Consider the following 14,488-nt stretch of genomic DNA (forward strand, 5'->3'; position numbering starts at 1 on the left):
AGAAAACACATTTTAAAATTTGGGGGGACTGCTGACCATTTAAGGGAGATCAAAAGGGCAACATTTTCCCAAGGAAAAAGTACAGAGGGTTAGGAAAGGAGGTGGAATGGAAACAGACCCAGGGGGCCTTGGGATCCGTGATGGGACAGGGAGCGGGTGGCAAGGACCGAGAGGAAGCAATGTGTGTGAAGTGTGGAGTGCAGACCTGCTGTCTGCACTGTCGGCCTTCACCTAATGCACAGTAAAAGGGTGGGTGGGAGGGCTGGTTTTGAAAAGTTGGGGAGACTGACTCTTTAGTTGGCCAAGATGGAAAAAGCTTCATCTTCTATATGAATGCTCACAGAAATATAACGCAGGCCAAAAGGGAAGTTTTATCTTTTAAAAAAATCTTTTCTAATAGTTACGTTTAAACAAGAAAGGAGGAATGGTTGACACGAATTTGAGTGTGTTTTATTTAACCCCAAAATAGCCAACACATACTTTTGGCATAAACAAAAATCAACAGGAAAAATTTCCATGTCATATTTTCCATTTAAAAAAAACATCAAGCCTTGAAATCTGGTGTGTATTGTACACTTACAGCACATCTCAGCACTAGCCACCTTGCAAATGTCACCGATCCTCTGTACAGTTCTATGCCATCATTCATTCCACCAGGGCTTAACATCAACCCACAATCCTCCTCTCTGAATGTTCTAGAGCAGTGGTTCTCGACCTTCCTAATGCTGCCACCCTTTAATACAGTTCCTCATGTCGTGACACCCCCCAAAAAAACCATAACTTTTTTTATATAAAATTATTTTAATTGTTACTTCATACTGTAATTTTGCTACTGTTATGAATCAGGCGACCCCTGTGAGGAGTAATGATGATTAGATGGATAAATGAACGCACCTAGTCTGTATTCTCTCTTCATGATGGACGTCTTAGAGGACAATGCCAGCTTGTAACGGCTGTAACAGGTCTACCTGGAAGTACAGCTGGGGTGGGTGGCTGGTGTGGATGGCCATGGCGACTTGTGCGGCCACCCCTCTCCTCCCTAGGTTGGGTCCTTTCTTTGTTGCTATTTGCAATATGTGTTTGTGTGCCAGGAACACTTGGGGAGTGTAAACAGGGAACCCGCCTGCTGTTAGCAAAGAAGCTGGAGATGGGAGGCCACTCGGGACACTGCTGAAGAAAACCCGGCCATCTACTGAAAGACAAAAAACCCGGCGACGGGCGCGGGGTTATCATGAGCCGAAGTCAACTCCATGGAAACCAGTTGGTTACCGGTTTGCCAAGTTCTGCTAGGTGCCCAGAGCACATTGGTGAGAGGACCCAGATGGGTCCTCTGACCTCAAATAAGGTGCCCTGGTGGGGTAGGGGCTACACGATGGGGCTGCTACCTGCAAGGTGGGCAGCAGTTCGAAACCACCAGCTCCTCAGTGGGAGAAAGACCAGGTTTTTCTCTTCCTGCAGTCGGCAGCTGCAAGGGCCAACGTCTTCAGCCTTTTCCGTCTCCAGCAATCTCTCCAGGACCTATCACCACTCTCCGGCCTCGTCCTTCCTCCGGGGACATGGGTGGCAGGACTCCATGCGCTTTGGAGTTGGTGATGCCTTCTGCGAGTCCATGGGGGCTCTGGTGGCTGCGGTGTGTTCTTCGTATCCCCATTCTCCGGGGGTTACGGCGGCAGCTATGCGGGCGTCCTGGCTTCCTCTCCAACACCAGACTGGAGGTGAAAATCTGCGACTGGTCCCCGAAGCACCATGGGGGCCCCACCTGGGACTACAGTCACTACTACAAGACCATCCAGGCACTACAGGACAAGATTCTTGGTGTCACCATCGAGAACGTCAAGATTGTGCTGCAGATCGACAACGCCCATCTGGCTGCAGATGACTTTCAGACCATGTTAGAGATGGAGCAGACCCTGTGCACGAGCTTAGAGACAGACAGACATCCCCGGGCTGCATAGGGAGTGGGACAAGCTGCCCCTGCTCGGCGTGGACCTGGGGTGCAGAGATGGAAGGGCTGAAGGGAGGGTCTGACCTCCCTGAATAAGAATCACAGGTTGGAAATCAGCGTCTTGAAGGCTCTGGTCAATGGGGAGGTGGATTCTGCACCCAGCAATGACCTGCCAAGATCCTGAGCGACATGAGAAGCCAGTCTAAGATCATGACCGAGAAGGACCGGAAGGATGCCAAAGCCTGGTTCATCAGCCAGACCGAGGACCTGAATTGGGAGGTCACTGACCACAAAGAGCAGCTCCCGGTCAGTGAGATGGAGGTATCCGACCTGCAGTGGAGACTACTGAGTCTGGAGATTGAGCTACAGTCGCAGCTGAGCATGAAAGCTGCCCGGTTGGGCCCCAAATCGGGCCTCCGTTTCTGTCAGGAGGATGTGCACACCAACCTGGAGCAGCAGAATCAGGAATACCAGCTGCTCGTGGGCATCAAATCACACCTATGACAGCCTGGCAGCCTGCTCCTGGGCCAGGATTCTCACTTACTACATGGATCATCAGGGTCCTCTGAGTCTTGGGCTTCCTACCCTACCCTCCTGCAGATGGGACTCCTGGGCTGGTGTATGGACTGGTGGGGCCCTTAACCTTGTCTCTTTCCCAGACTGCCAATGAAACTTATGGCATGAAAAGAAAGAAAGAAAGAAAAGACCAGGCTTTCTACTCACATACAGAGTTACAGTCTCAGAAACTCACAGGGGCAGTTCGGCCCTGACCTATAGGATCTCTATGTGTCAGCCTCCATTCAATGACAATGAGCTTGGTGTTGTTTGGTTCAGACCTCAAAGAGCTTTCCTTTTGCACAGATGAAGGGTTAAATACCCTGAAGAGGAGTGCTATGTGGGGGCACATGGACAGGAGGTGGTGGAAGCAGCCCCTGCAGGGAATGAGGGGTGACTCGTCTGGAGAGAATAATAAAACATATTGGTCTAACCTCCAGAAAGTGGATCTAAATCATGTCAGTGATAAAACACTCTTCTCTGGAATCTTTTGTTGGTCTAATGTACATTTTAATATTCATATGCGTCAAATCAGCACATTTTAATTACTTATACATTAATAAGCATTATATTCTACAAGGAAGTTAAAAGAGAGATCTCCCAGGTACAGCCAGCCCCCGATATGACTGGCCTACTCAAACTATGCAGGTCAGTTGGTAATAGCTTGGAATGGTGAAGGCCACTGGCCCCCACGCCCCACGACTATATTTAAACAGTAGTCTAAAAACAGGCACTATCGCTCAGTGATTGTGAAACTGGCGGGTTAGAACCTGAATTCCTTCAATTCTATGGGACCACTTGAAGCCTGTGTATTTAAAATTTCAAACAGTGAGGCAAAGAATCCACTGTTCGGTGTAATACGATTGTATGGTAATGGCTGTTATTATTTAGCAAAATTCTATGTTTTAGTAAAATTCACCCCAATTAAAAAAACAAAAAGGAAAATAACACTGCCATTAAGTTGTCATATATTTAAAATTGAAATAGATTTTTATTTTAAAGTGTTATTTCTCTTGTTTTAAAACTGTAATTATTTAATATGGTTAACATTATAACAAATCACCATAGGGTGATCTTTTTATTAAAAAATATGAATATAATTGAAAAGAATGGATCCAACCCTTTTTTCTTTTGGGGGATATTGTAACATTTCTTTTTTTAAATCATTTTATTGGAAGCTCATACAATTCTTATCACAATCTATACATACATCCATTGTGTAAAGCACATTTGTACATTTGTTGTCATCATTCTCAAAATGTTTTCTTTCTACTTGAGCCCTTGATATCAGCTCCTCCCTTCCTGCTCCCCGTCCCTCATGAACCCTTGATAATTTATAAATTAGTATTTTGTCATATCTTACACTGTCCAAAGTCTCCCTTCACCCACTTTTCTGTTGTCCATACCCCAGGGAGGAGGTTATATGTAGATCCTTGTAATCGGTTCCCCCTTTCCCTCTACTCTCCAGGTATCGCCACTCTCACCACTGTTCCTGCAGGGATCATCTGTCCTGGATTCCCTGTGTTTCCAGTTGTTCTCTGTACCAGTGTACATCCTCTGCTCTAGCCAGATTTGTAAGGTAGAATTGGGATCTTCCCCCACGACCCTTTAGTAAGGGAGTGTCCAGTTGCCAACAGATGGGCTTTGGGTCCGCACTCTGTACCTCCCCTCATAACATTTCTCTTTTTATTGACATGATTCTGGACACAAAATTTAGATGTACTTTCTACATCTCTTTCTGATCACTAGCAAGTACTTATTACATTTCATAACTGCTACTGAAAATTTTACCTTCCCTAAAGGTGATAGGTATTAAAATGTTGTCTGCATGTTGTATGCGCTAGCTAGGTCACTGGTGGGCTGAAGGAAAAAAATGACAGAAAATAAAAGAAAACAAACCCCATGGAGTTAGGAAAACATTCAGAAGCCAAACAGGCAGGAATGTTGCTGGGAAGATCCTGGAAACTGACCCTGTGTGGGGAGGCAGACAGAAAGGAAGAAATGGGTGGGAAAGGCAAGCCAGAGGTCCAACTGTAAAAACCCTGGTGAGCTCAGCTGAGAGCCTGATGTTGATTCTAACTGCAAATGGGGACCCCCTGGAAGGAGGATGGACAAACAAACCGGAAGTGGAGGCCGCAAGGAGGAAGTGGGAAGAGGGCTCTTGTTACATTTAGGGTATTGCTGTTTGTTACTTTCAGGAAGCAGAACGCGTAAAAGTTGTGGAGTTGGAAATGAATATGTTGTGTAAACTTCCACCCAAACCACAACTATATATATAATTATATATAATGTATATATATATACACACATTAATAAAAAGGAAGCTGTTGTATTTATGACCACAAGCTATCATTGCTCCGGGGCTTCAGAGAGGGGATGGTATTGAATGGAAGGAGGTCTAGGGGAGGCAGAGGGAACTCCTAGCAGGCCAAGAAGCTGCCCTGTGAGAGCTGGTGGTGGCCTGGACCTGTGGCATTGCAGCTGCAGCTATCTGAGTGAACAGCTCACTGCCCCTCTCCTGGGGCAGTCTGGTTTCAACAGCTCGATGGTACAGAATTCACTGGTCCACTGCGTTTAGATTCTGCAGCACCCATTAGAAGGGTGCAGAGTCATCTGTATGTGCTGACAACCTGGTGAAACACACTGCTGTGTTTCAGATTTTTGTTTCCAAAAATGGCCCTCTTTCTCTGGGCTCCCATAAGAATTTGAGTGCACCCATGAGAGCGCACTGGTTTGGGTTCATTCAGTAAATACTTACTGAACATCTGCTAGGTGCCAGACAGTCTCCTGGAGACAGAGTGAACAAGACAGGCCAAAAAGCTCTGCTCTCTTGGGAGTTGACATAGCTAGTGGAGAGGAGATTGGGCAAAACAAAACATTGTGAACAATGTTGAGAGAATGAGTAATTGGGCCTGGGGACTCAAGACCACTGTCTCAGGAGACCCCAGTTTCAACTGGCATAACACAGTCCACAATGACAATGTTCTACATCCTACTTTGGTGAGTAGTGGCTGGGGTCTCAAAATCCCACGCACTGCCACCGAAGATGCAAATATCGATCTCTTCCCATCCGGAGGGAAGATGAATTAATGCAAAGCGAAAGACATGGAAACAATGAGTCCAATGAACTAATGGACCATGGAGACATCAGTCTCCATAACCCTGAGACCAGAAGAACTAGATGGTGCCCTGCTACCACCACCGCGTGGTCTGCAAAGGACCACATTAGAAAGTGCTGGATAGAGTGGGGTGGGGTGGGGGCTGGCAGGGATGTGTGGAGCAGAACTCAAAATCATAAAAGAAACCAGACTTACTGGTTGAATAGAATGGAGGGAGCCCCCAGCACTACGGTCCTGAGTACCCCCTCTGGTCTGAAATTAAACTTCCCGTAGTAAACTAAACCATGTAAGATCAAATGGGCATTATTTACCTAATGACTACGTTCAGAGGGTCACACAAGATGGACCAAGGGAAATAGGAAACAAGGGGAGGAAGCAGGATCCGTGAGGGTACATTGAGGAAGAAGGCAGGTAAGTTGAATGAGTTGAAATAAAATGTGTATAAAACGTTGAATGTAAAACTGATTATTTAAATTAAAATTTTAAATGAAAATATGTTGTCTTCACCTAAATCAATAAAATGTTGTGTTTTTAAAAAAGAGTAAACAAAATAAGCTCAGCATGTGACTAAGTGCTCAGTCCTTCTGGTAGCCCCTGTCTCCCCAGATTAAGTCTAGCACAGGCCACTTTACAGGGCACCTGGCTTCCAGGTGGGAGAAGCTTAAGGCCCAACCTGAGGTGACACGACATCACTTCCATCATATTCTTTTGGTCAAAGTAAGTCATAAAACCAGCCCAGTTTTGAAAGAGCTCTTTTTGGAAGAAGAAGTAGTAATGTCACATTGCAAATGGTATGAAAGGGCAGGATTGTTGTGTATGAACTTATATGACATAAGCAAATATATAGAAGCCTAAAGATTATGAATGGTTACCACAGGTGGGGGGACGAGAAAGGGGGGAGTTCCTTGCTTAGGGGGCATTGTTGTTATATTAACGGTTGGCAGAAAGCTGAGAAAGGAGAGCAAGAATGGATGTGCAACTTGAAGAATGTAATCTCGTTTGGCATCTACCACCACTTCAGCCTTGTTCTGTTACTTAGAAGCCAGTCCACTTGAGACAGCCCACTCTTAAAGGGGGCAGAGAAGGACCTGGGCATCTCCTATTGAAGGGAGGCATATCAAAGACCACCACAACTTTGGGGCTGATCTTTGTGCCTCCAAATTTCCCTCAAGTATAACTCTGATCATGTCACCTTCCAGCTCAGAAACGTTACCTAGCTGTCTGAAGCCCAGGGACCACTTGCCAGTAAGTTGGCTTCTAAAGCTTAAATTTTGCCCTCTCACTCCGGCTCCACATAAAAACCTCTTGGGTTCCCCAGGTATGGGTCCCTCTCTCTGCTCTTGGAGACTTCCCATTCTCGGAATCTCTCAACCCACCACCCCATTGCTTGGCCGTCTCGGGGGACTTGCACGGTTTCTTTTGCCTGGAATACTTTCCCCCCAGGTCTCTGCACTGATAGCTCCTTCTCATCATGCCAACCCCTGATCAAGTCAGCCCCTACCGCAACCCCCACCCCATCTCATCGCCGGTGTCCTGGTCACTAACCATTCCCCAGTCATCTATGACCTTGTTTTATTTCCTTCACGGCACTTAAACTACTATCTGAAATGATGTCACTTGTTTTACTGCTGTGTTCCGTTGACCTAGTTCCCTAAGGAGTCCTGGTGGAGCACCGGTTAAGTACTGGGATGCTGACTCCCTCAGGCTGGCTGTTAGAACCCACTTGTTGGATCTCATAAAAGAATTACCGTCTAGAAAACGCTTACGTGGGCAGTTCTACCCTGTCAAATGGGGTGGCATCGCACTCCTTGAGGACAGAGGCCCTATCTCGGTCACTGCTGCAAACCCATCAACCTGGTTTCAGTCTCAGCGCCTGGCACCTAGTATGTGGTCAATAAATATCTGTGGAACTAAATGTCTTTTTCTATGGAATTATTTTATTCCACACTGGGAAGATGTATGTTGAAAAAGAGAGGATGAAGATGTTACCTCCCTCCCTGAACTCCCCACCCCATCTTGTCCTCTTCAATGCCGTCTGAGGGATTCTTCACACTGCTACCCAGTCTTTTCAGACTTCTAGCGATCTCCTGTGGGCTTCCCAGAGCCCTGTGAGTTCCTGAGGTTGTTAGACAGGGGCTTTGGAGGGCCCAGACACTGCACTTACCAATTCCTCTCTTCTCAGCATCTTTCACAATTCCTGGGAAACAGTATTAATGTTTGTGGAATGGAAGGATGGATGGTTGGAGAAGTGGAGAGTGGAGGGAGGGAGGAAGAGAACAGAGGGACAGTGAATGGATATTTTTCCTGACTGATAGGAGTGGCACTGCATTCTAAAGCAGACAAGCTGGCGATGAATAAGGTCAAGTACACGTTCTGTATTTTGGAAATCAGACAGCTGATGATCCTATTGCTTCTAACAGCTGCAGAGCCAGAGTAAGACCTTTGGAAGGCCCTAAGCATTAAACAGATGACAGTCCCCATCAGGTATCATTTAAGGGAAAACAAATACTAAATGGGGGCAGTTCCCAAACTTTGTTAATTTCAGAAAGCTTTGATTTTCCCCAGGACACCTTTTTGGAAATGTCAAACCCACACAGGCTCCCTTCCATTTTTCTCATTTTGTTCATGTCTCTATGTTATTGATTCCCTAGGAACCCACTGGGAAATCTAGCCCCGTATAGTGCACATTTACTAGGTGTCAGGGACGTGCACTATTTCATTATCTCAATCTGTGAACCCACCTCTGAGGGAAGGACTGTATTATGCCCATCCTAAGGATCACCCGAAAGGAGACCCGGGAGAACGATGAAAATTTGACTCCACCGACATGAAGTCCCTAAGCAATGCGGTCTCCCAGGTTGCAGCTGTAAAATCAGAGTGCAATACATTCAGCAGAGGGAGCAAGCGCAGGGCCCTCTCCTCTTTTCAAGAGCCCGGTCCCTTTTAAAGTCACTCACGGTCTCCTACCCAGGAAACTCTCATTAGCCTCGCAGGAATCCCGGATAGCAACACACTCCACTCCCCATGGCTTCCACAGAGCTGCACTTCCCCCACTCTGCCCTCCCCAGTCCCACAACCTCCAGCTCGGCTTTTGAAAGAAAGGATGACCTGCAGCCTGAGGCGAGTGCGCCTCGGTCCCAGATCGTACCCACTGGGCCCCGGAGTAAAGCCACCCTCGAAACTCTAATTCTGACCCCTCCCATCGACCGGGCCCACCGCGCGCCATGAAGGTGACCTCCTCCCCTGGAGGAACACGCCCGGCGGTACCCAGGCGGGCTCGCACGTGGGAAACGGGCAGTGCGCGCCCCCTCCTCCCTGCCACGCGCCTGCGTATGGCCCCGCCCCTTGAACTGGCCCCGCCCCCGCGCTCGCGCACGCTTCTCCAAACGGCTGGGGGCGTGCGGGGGGGCGGGGGTGAGAGACGCACCCAAACTGGTCGCTTGGTTAGGATGTGGGGTTACAGCACCCACGCATCCTCCGGCCCGAGACTGAAGAGCACGAGGATCGTTCTGATCCGAACCCCTGGCAAGCAGAAGAGATCCTCAGCCTTTAGGTGCGCAGAGCCCGGGAGGAGAGGGCTAGGACCGAAGTCCGCGACCACGGGCTTTGTAAAGTGGTCGTCATTCATTCTTTCTCGAGATTTTTGTGGCCGCTCGAACGACCTGGAAAGAAACATGGGGGGTTGTCCATTGGATCCCAAAGCATTTATTGAGTCCATAAGGCGCCGCGTGTTTTCTCTGAACAAGATGGATCTGTCTCCTTGAGGACTTTGTCTCAAAGACCTTAACCTGAGCCTAGTCCCCACCTCCTCCAATTCGGAGCTGGGACCATTCGAGAAGACTTCCTCAAAAGGGGGGTGGGGAGGATGGAGGTCCTACCTGCGGGCAAATATGCCGGAATAAGCTGACTTTTCAAAGGCAATGCAGCGCGGGGAGAACCTTTAGGAGCCAGATGGGAAGCTCGCCCGGCGTTCCCCCCACCCTCCCCCGAGCCCCTAGCCTAAGAAAAGAAACCGACCTCATCCGTCTCCCCCGCCCCCCGCCCCATCCCAGCGCGAGACCGCCCAACCCCGCAGTCTGAGCCCCGCCCCACCCCCGCGGCCAGCGATTGGGAGATGCAAATATCAGGTTCTCTGCCCAGCAACCGGTGACGCGCCGGGTGAGCGCGAGGCGTGGCCCGGCCGCAGCCCAAGCGGGCACCTCGGTGTTTACACGGGGCGGCCCCGCGCGCGCCGCAGCGGCCCGCAGACGGCGAGGGGGGAGGGGTGGCGCGCGCGCGGCGGGGCCGCGCGGGAAGAAAGACACTGGAAGGCGGCGGCGGGACGGGGAGCGGCGCGCACGGGCCGCAGCAGTGAAGGCGGCAGCAGAGCGAGCCCGCGGGGATCCGGGGGCTGCAATTTCCACGCCCCCGCAAAACAATGTGTGGCGTGCAGCGCGGCGCAACTTGCCGTAGGCGGCGGGGGCGCGCCGAGCCCGCTTGAGCCGGCGCTGCTGACCTTCTCCCCCCGCCGTCCGTTGGGCCGGAGCGCCCTGCTCCTCTTTCCCCAGCTCGTGGGGGCCGGGCCGAGCCGCGGGGCGGGGCCGCCCCTCCGTCGCCGCTGCCTCCTCCCCCACCCCCAGCCGCGGAGGATGCTGACTGCCCCCGGCGGCGTCTAGCGGCCCCGGGCCCAGGCGCGATGGTGCAGCAGCGGGGCGCGAGAGCCAAGCGGGACAGCGGGCCGCCGCCCCCGGGGCCCGGGACTACTGAGGAAGGGGCGCGCGAGCCCGGCTGGTGCAAGACCCCGAGCGGCCACATCAAGAGGCCGATGAATGCGTTCATGGTGTGGTCGCAGCACGAGCGGCGGAAGATCATGGACCAGTGGCCCGACATGCACAACGCCGAGATCTCCAAGCGCCTGGGCCGCCGCTGGCAGCTGCTGCAGGACTCGGAGAAGATCCCGTTCGTGCGGGAGGCGGAGCGGCTGCGCCTTAAGCACATGGCGGATTACCCGGACTACAAGTACCGGCCGCGCAAAAAGAGCAAGGGGGCGCCCGCCAAGGCGCGGCCCCGCCCCCCCGGCGGCGGCAGCCGGCTCAAGCCCGGGGCGCAGCTGCCCGGCCGCGGGGGCCGCCGAGCGGCGGGAGGGCCTTTGGGGGGCGGAGCGGCGGCGCCCGAGGAGGAGGAAGACGACGAGGAGGAGCTGCTGGAGGTGCGCCTGGTCGAGACCCCCGGGCGGGAGCTGTGGAGGATGGTCCCGGCGGGGCGGGCCGCCCGGGGACCGGTGGAGCGTGCCCAGGGCCCGCCGGGAGAGGGGGCAGCAGCCACCGCCGCCTCTCCAACCCCGTCGGAGGACGAGGAACCCGAGGAAGAGGAGGAGGACGGGGCGGTTGCGGAGGAAGGCGAAGAGGAGCCGGTGGCGTCGGGGGAGGAGCCGTTAGGCTTTCTGGCCAGGCTGCCCCCTGGCCCCGCCGGCCTGGACTGCAGTGCCCTGGACCGAGACCCGGACCTGCCGCCCCCATCGGGCACGTCGCACTTCGAGTTCCCGGACTACTGCACCCCTGAGGTTACCGAGATGATCGCCGGGGACTGGCGCCCGTCCAGCATCGCCGACCTGGTTTTCACCTACTGAGCCCACCGTCAGCGGGGCGCGTACGCCCCCAAACCAGCTGTTTACATACAGGAATCAGGTATTGGGGCCCCTCGGAGGCCGAGGCTGGCACCCCATCTCCCGCGCAGCCTCCATCCCCCTCCTAGACGTGCCCATCCCCCTTCGAATCCAGACATGCCCCTCCCCCGCAGACACACCCCAAGGCTGCCCAGCCCCCACCCCCTCTTTAACATTAATGCTCCTCCCCACCTTGCCCCATCCCGCACAGCCACCAGCAGCCAGCCCCCCTCCGATACACCTCCAGCCCTCTCCTAGGAACCTGCACCCTTCCCCCACTTTGCACACGCCCCTCCTCGTGGCCGGAGGACACGCCCCCCTGCTCCCGAATCCCTCTGCTTTTGCCTGGCCCGCCCCACACATTCAGTTTTGGGGGCGCTGCGGCTGGGCGGCCCCCGCGCTCTCCTCCCATTCCCGCCCTCCTGCTGGAGGGGGAGGGGCGCGCTACTCCCGGGGTCAGGCCCCGCCCCCTCCTCGCGCATGCTTAATGCTTCTTGGGAGGAGGGGGCTGGTCCTAGCCCGAACCGCCCGCCTCGGCCCCCCGCTTCGGAAAGAAGCGTGGACGGACGGGGAAGGGCATGGAGAGCCTTCCTGAGAAATCCTTTGATCTGGGAGCCACGCCACTTCCTCACCAGCCAACGGGGGGCGTCACTGCCTTATTGGGAGGAGCACTTGGAAGGGGAGAAAGAGACCATTTGGTCTGCTGGGGTGGTTTAGACTCTGGAGCTCTCCCAAGTGGCCCTGCTCTGCACCGCTCCCCTACTGCGTGACCGCCCCCACATCCAATTTTCCCCCAGAGACTTCTCCTTTCCCCACCTGGGAGTCGAGGGTAGGAGCTTTCTCTGGAAGCCCACCAAGAGAAGGGGCTGGCTGCCCAAGAAAACCCGGAACCAAGACCTCTACCAGACTGTTGGTGGCCAGGTCCCCTGATGCTCCCTTTTCTCTGGAGAAACGCCCTATCACTTCAGGGTACCCTCCCAGCTGGGGCCCCTCCCTAGGCCCCCTCTCCATACTCACCGCCGCAGTCTTCAGTGGGAGAAGCGGGCACTTTGGTGCTATGGGGCGGAGACTGAGTTCTAACAGATGGGCTGGCAGGACGAGCCAGGCGTTTCAACTGCTGGCTTGCTAGGGGACCATCGCTGGAGCCGGCGACGTGGAGCCGGTGCAGTCAGAGCAGTGGGGGTGGACCCTTGGCACCGCAGTGCTTCCACGTGAGAAAATGGGGGTAGGAGGAAATGGTGTCCACCTCAGGGTGCCCTCAGGACCCTGCCCCTGTTGCCCTTCATTTACTCCAACTAACTCCTTGCTGAAGCCCCGCCCCTCCGGCCTCCCCATGCCCCCTCTGCCCTCACTACCTGTATCTCACCGGCCGTGTGTTCACCCCGCCGCGGGGTGCTGCACACACTCATTCACACACACAAATCTCAGGAACAAACGGTCCCAGAGTCCTCCGGGACCCCTGCCCAGGGTCTCTGCAGGTCTCTGCCTCACGCGTTCCCGTCGCTGACAAAGCCACCAGCTGCCTCCTTTAAGCTTGGTGCTCCGGCTCTGGGCCTTTTCTTGCGCGCGCGCTCTCTTTCTCTCTCTCTCTTTTTTTTTTTTTAAGAAAAAACAAAACAAAAAAGACAATGAAAAAAATGTCATGTGAGTGAAGAGGTGTCGCTGTCTGTGGTCTTAGAGAACTAGTCTCGTAGCAGAGGGGAGGGGTCCCTCCTTCTGGGGCACTGGCACCCACCCAGCAGAACTTGCGCCAGTCTGATGCCAGGACTGAATAAAGTGTATTTGCCCCGACCTTGCCCTGTGGCTCTGCATGTCTGTGCATTTCCTCACTGCCCCTGCACTGTTTGCCAAGTTCAAATTCAGACGATTTAGCTCTATGCCAGCCCCTTGCAAGAAGAACTGGGTGTCCCAGACTAAAGCCCTTGGTCCTTCTAGCCTCAGGCTCCTCCATTTAGACCTCCCTGGTCCTTCTTGTAGGATGGAAAACCCATCCCTTCAGGGGCTGGGCTGGACACTGGCTTCATGAGTCAATTCAAAGTGGTGGCGACCCACCACCTCCCAGTTGTGACCCTGTAGGAAGTCCAGGATGACCCAGATGGTCAGTTTTTCAAGAGAAACTGGAAATCTGGATGCTTTGTTGAATCAATCTGAATTTTAAAATGAAAGCTGGCTTGAAGATCACTAAACCCCAGTGATCCCTCTTGTGTGAGACAGGTGTGCAGGCAGCGCTGGTCCAAGGTGGCCAGCTCAACCTTGCTCTCGGTGAGGATTACAAAGCAAGGGTTGCACACACGCAGTCTTTGCCCAAAGCCCAGCTCCACTGTGGAGCACCTGTGTGACCTGGCCCCTCAGCATCTGTAAAAGGGGAACGTAATACAGAGTATCTACATCATGGCCGGGAGGTGAAGTTTGAGGCAAGCAGCCTTTAGGATGGGCTCTCTAAAGCGCATTACTCCATTGCCCTGAGGAGGAAACTGGTTCAAGAGGGTCACACAACTTGGAGGAGGACATGTAAGCAACCCAGGTCAGAGGCAGGTCCCTGATTCCCAGTGGGTTTTGGTGCAGTATCATTTCAGGATACTGCCTTGTCCGTCCCCGTCCCCCCCCCAAGCCTGCGGGCAGCACAGACCCTCAGCTTGGATGATGGGATAGGTCCCAGTGCCTGGCACAGACCTCAGGGCCTGCCACAGCTGCAGGAAAAACCACCTGGCCTTCAAGTTATGTCCTCCCAGGGCAGCCTGAATATCCTATCTGAGGTGAGATAGAAAGACCTGGCTAATTCCTAGGTTTGGTTTTTTGAATCTCCTGAAGGGTTAAGAAAGCAATATCTTCCCCTTCATTGCTCCTCTACCCAATCGAGTTCTAAACATGAGCAAATTCCCTTCAAGAGCCAAGGCTCATCTGGAAAGGGTCTTTGGGAGCTGGGAGCCTACAGAGATTGGGCCTGGAAGTGGAGGAAGTACAATTGCTTCCCCTTGGTGTGTCTGTTTGGAAGCAAGATGGCAAACCCTTTAAAAAGGGCACCAAGGCGAAGGTTGAGAAGTACAGGCAGTGCTTAGATTCTAGCTGTCAGTTCCTCTCAGGGTCTGCTGCAGCTGCAGAGAGCCGCCGAGCCAGTCGATAGGGCCTCCCAGGACAGCTGGAATCTGTTCTCTGAAGTAAGGTATAAGGGTTTGACCATTTCCTAGCTGTTTCAGCCCAACTTGGGACAGAGGCAGACTGCTC

The 14,488-nt window shown here is 53.0% G+C and overlaps 1 protein-coding gene and 1 pseudogene across 1 annotated transcript; both read left to right on the top strand.

The window, feature by feature from the left end:
• Nucleotides 1–1,573: 1,573 nt before the first annotated feature.
• LOC142423210 (keratin, type I cytoskeletal 19 pseudogene) lies at nucleotides 1,574–2,547 on the top strand (annotated as a pseudogene).
• Nucleotides 2,548–9,792: 7,245 nt separating this feature from the next.
• On the top strand, nucleotides 9,793–13,055 carry SOX12 (SRY-box transcription factor 12). Its single transcript, XM_075563832.1, has one exon. It carries the CDS (start codon nucleotides 10,295–10,297, stop codon nucleotides 11,225–11,227), a length of 933 nt encoding a protein of 310 aa, XP_075419947.1. The 5' UTR covers nucleotides 9,793–10,294; the 3' UTR covers nucleotides 11,228–13,055.
• Nucleotides 13,056–14,488: the final 1,433 nt, after the last annotated feature.

Source organism: Tenrec ecaudatus, chromosome 12, assembly GCF_050624435.1.
Source record: "Tenrec ecaudatus isolate mTenEca1 chromosome 12, mTenEca1.hap1, whole genome shotgun sequence".
NCBI classification, from domain to species: Eukaryota; Metazoa; Chordata; class Mammalia; order Afrosoricida; family Tenrecidae; genus Tenrec; species Tenrec ecaudatus.

Coding starts and splice junctions, on each gene's coding strand:
- SOX12 (XM_075563832.1), top strand. CDS start 10,295: ATGGTGCAGCAGCGGGGCGCGAGAGCCAAGCGGGACAGCGGGCCGCCG.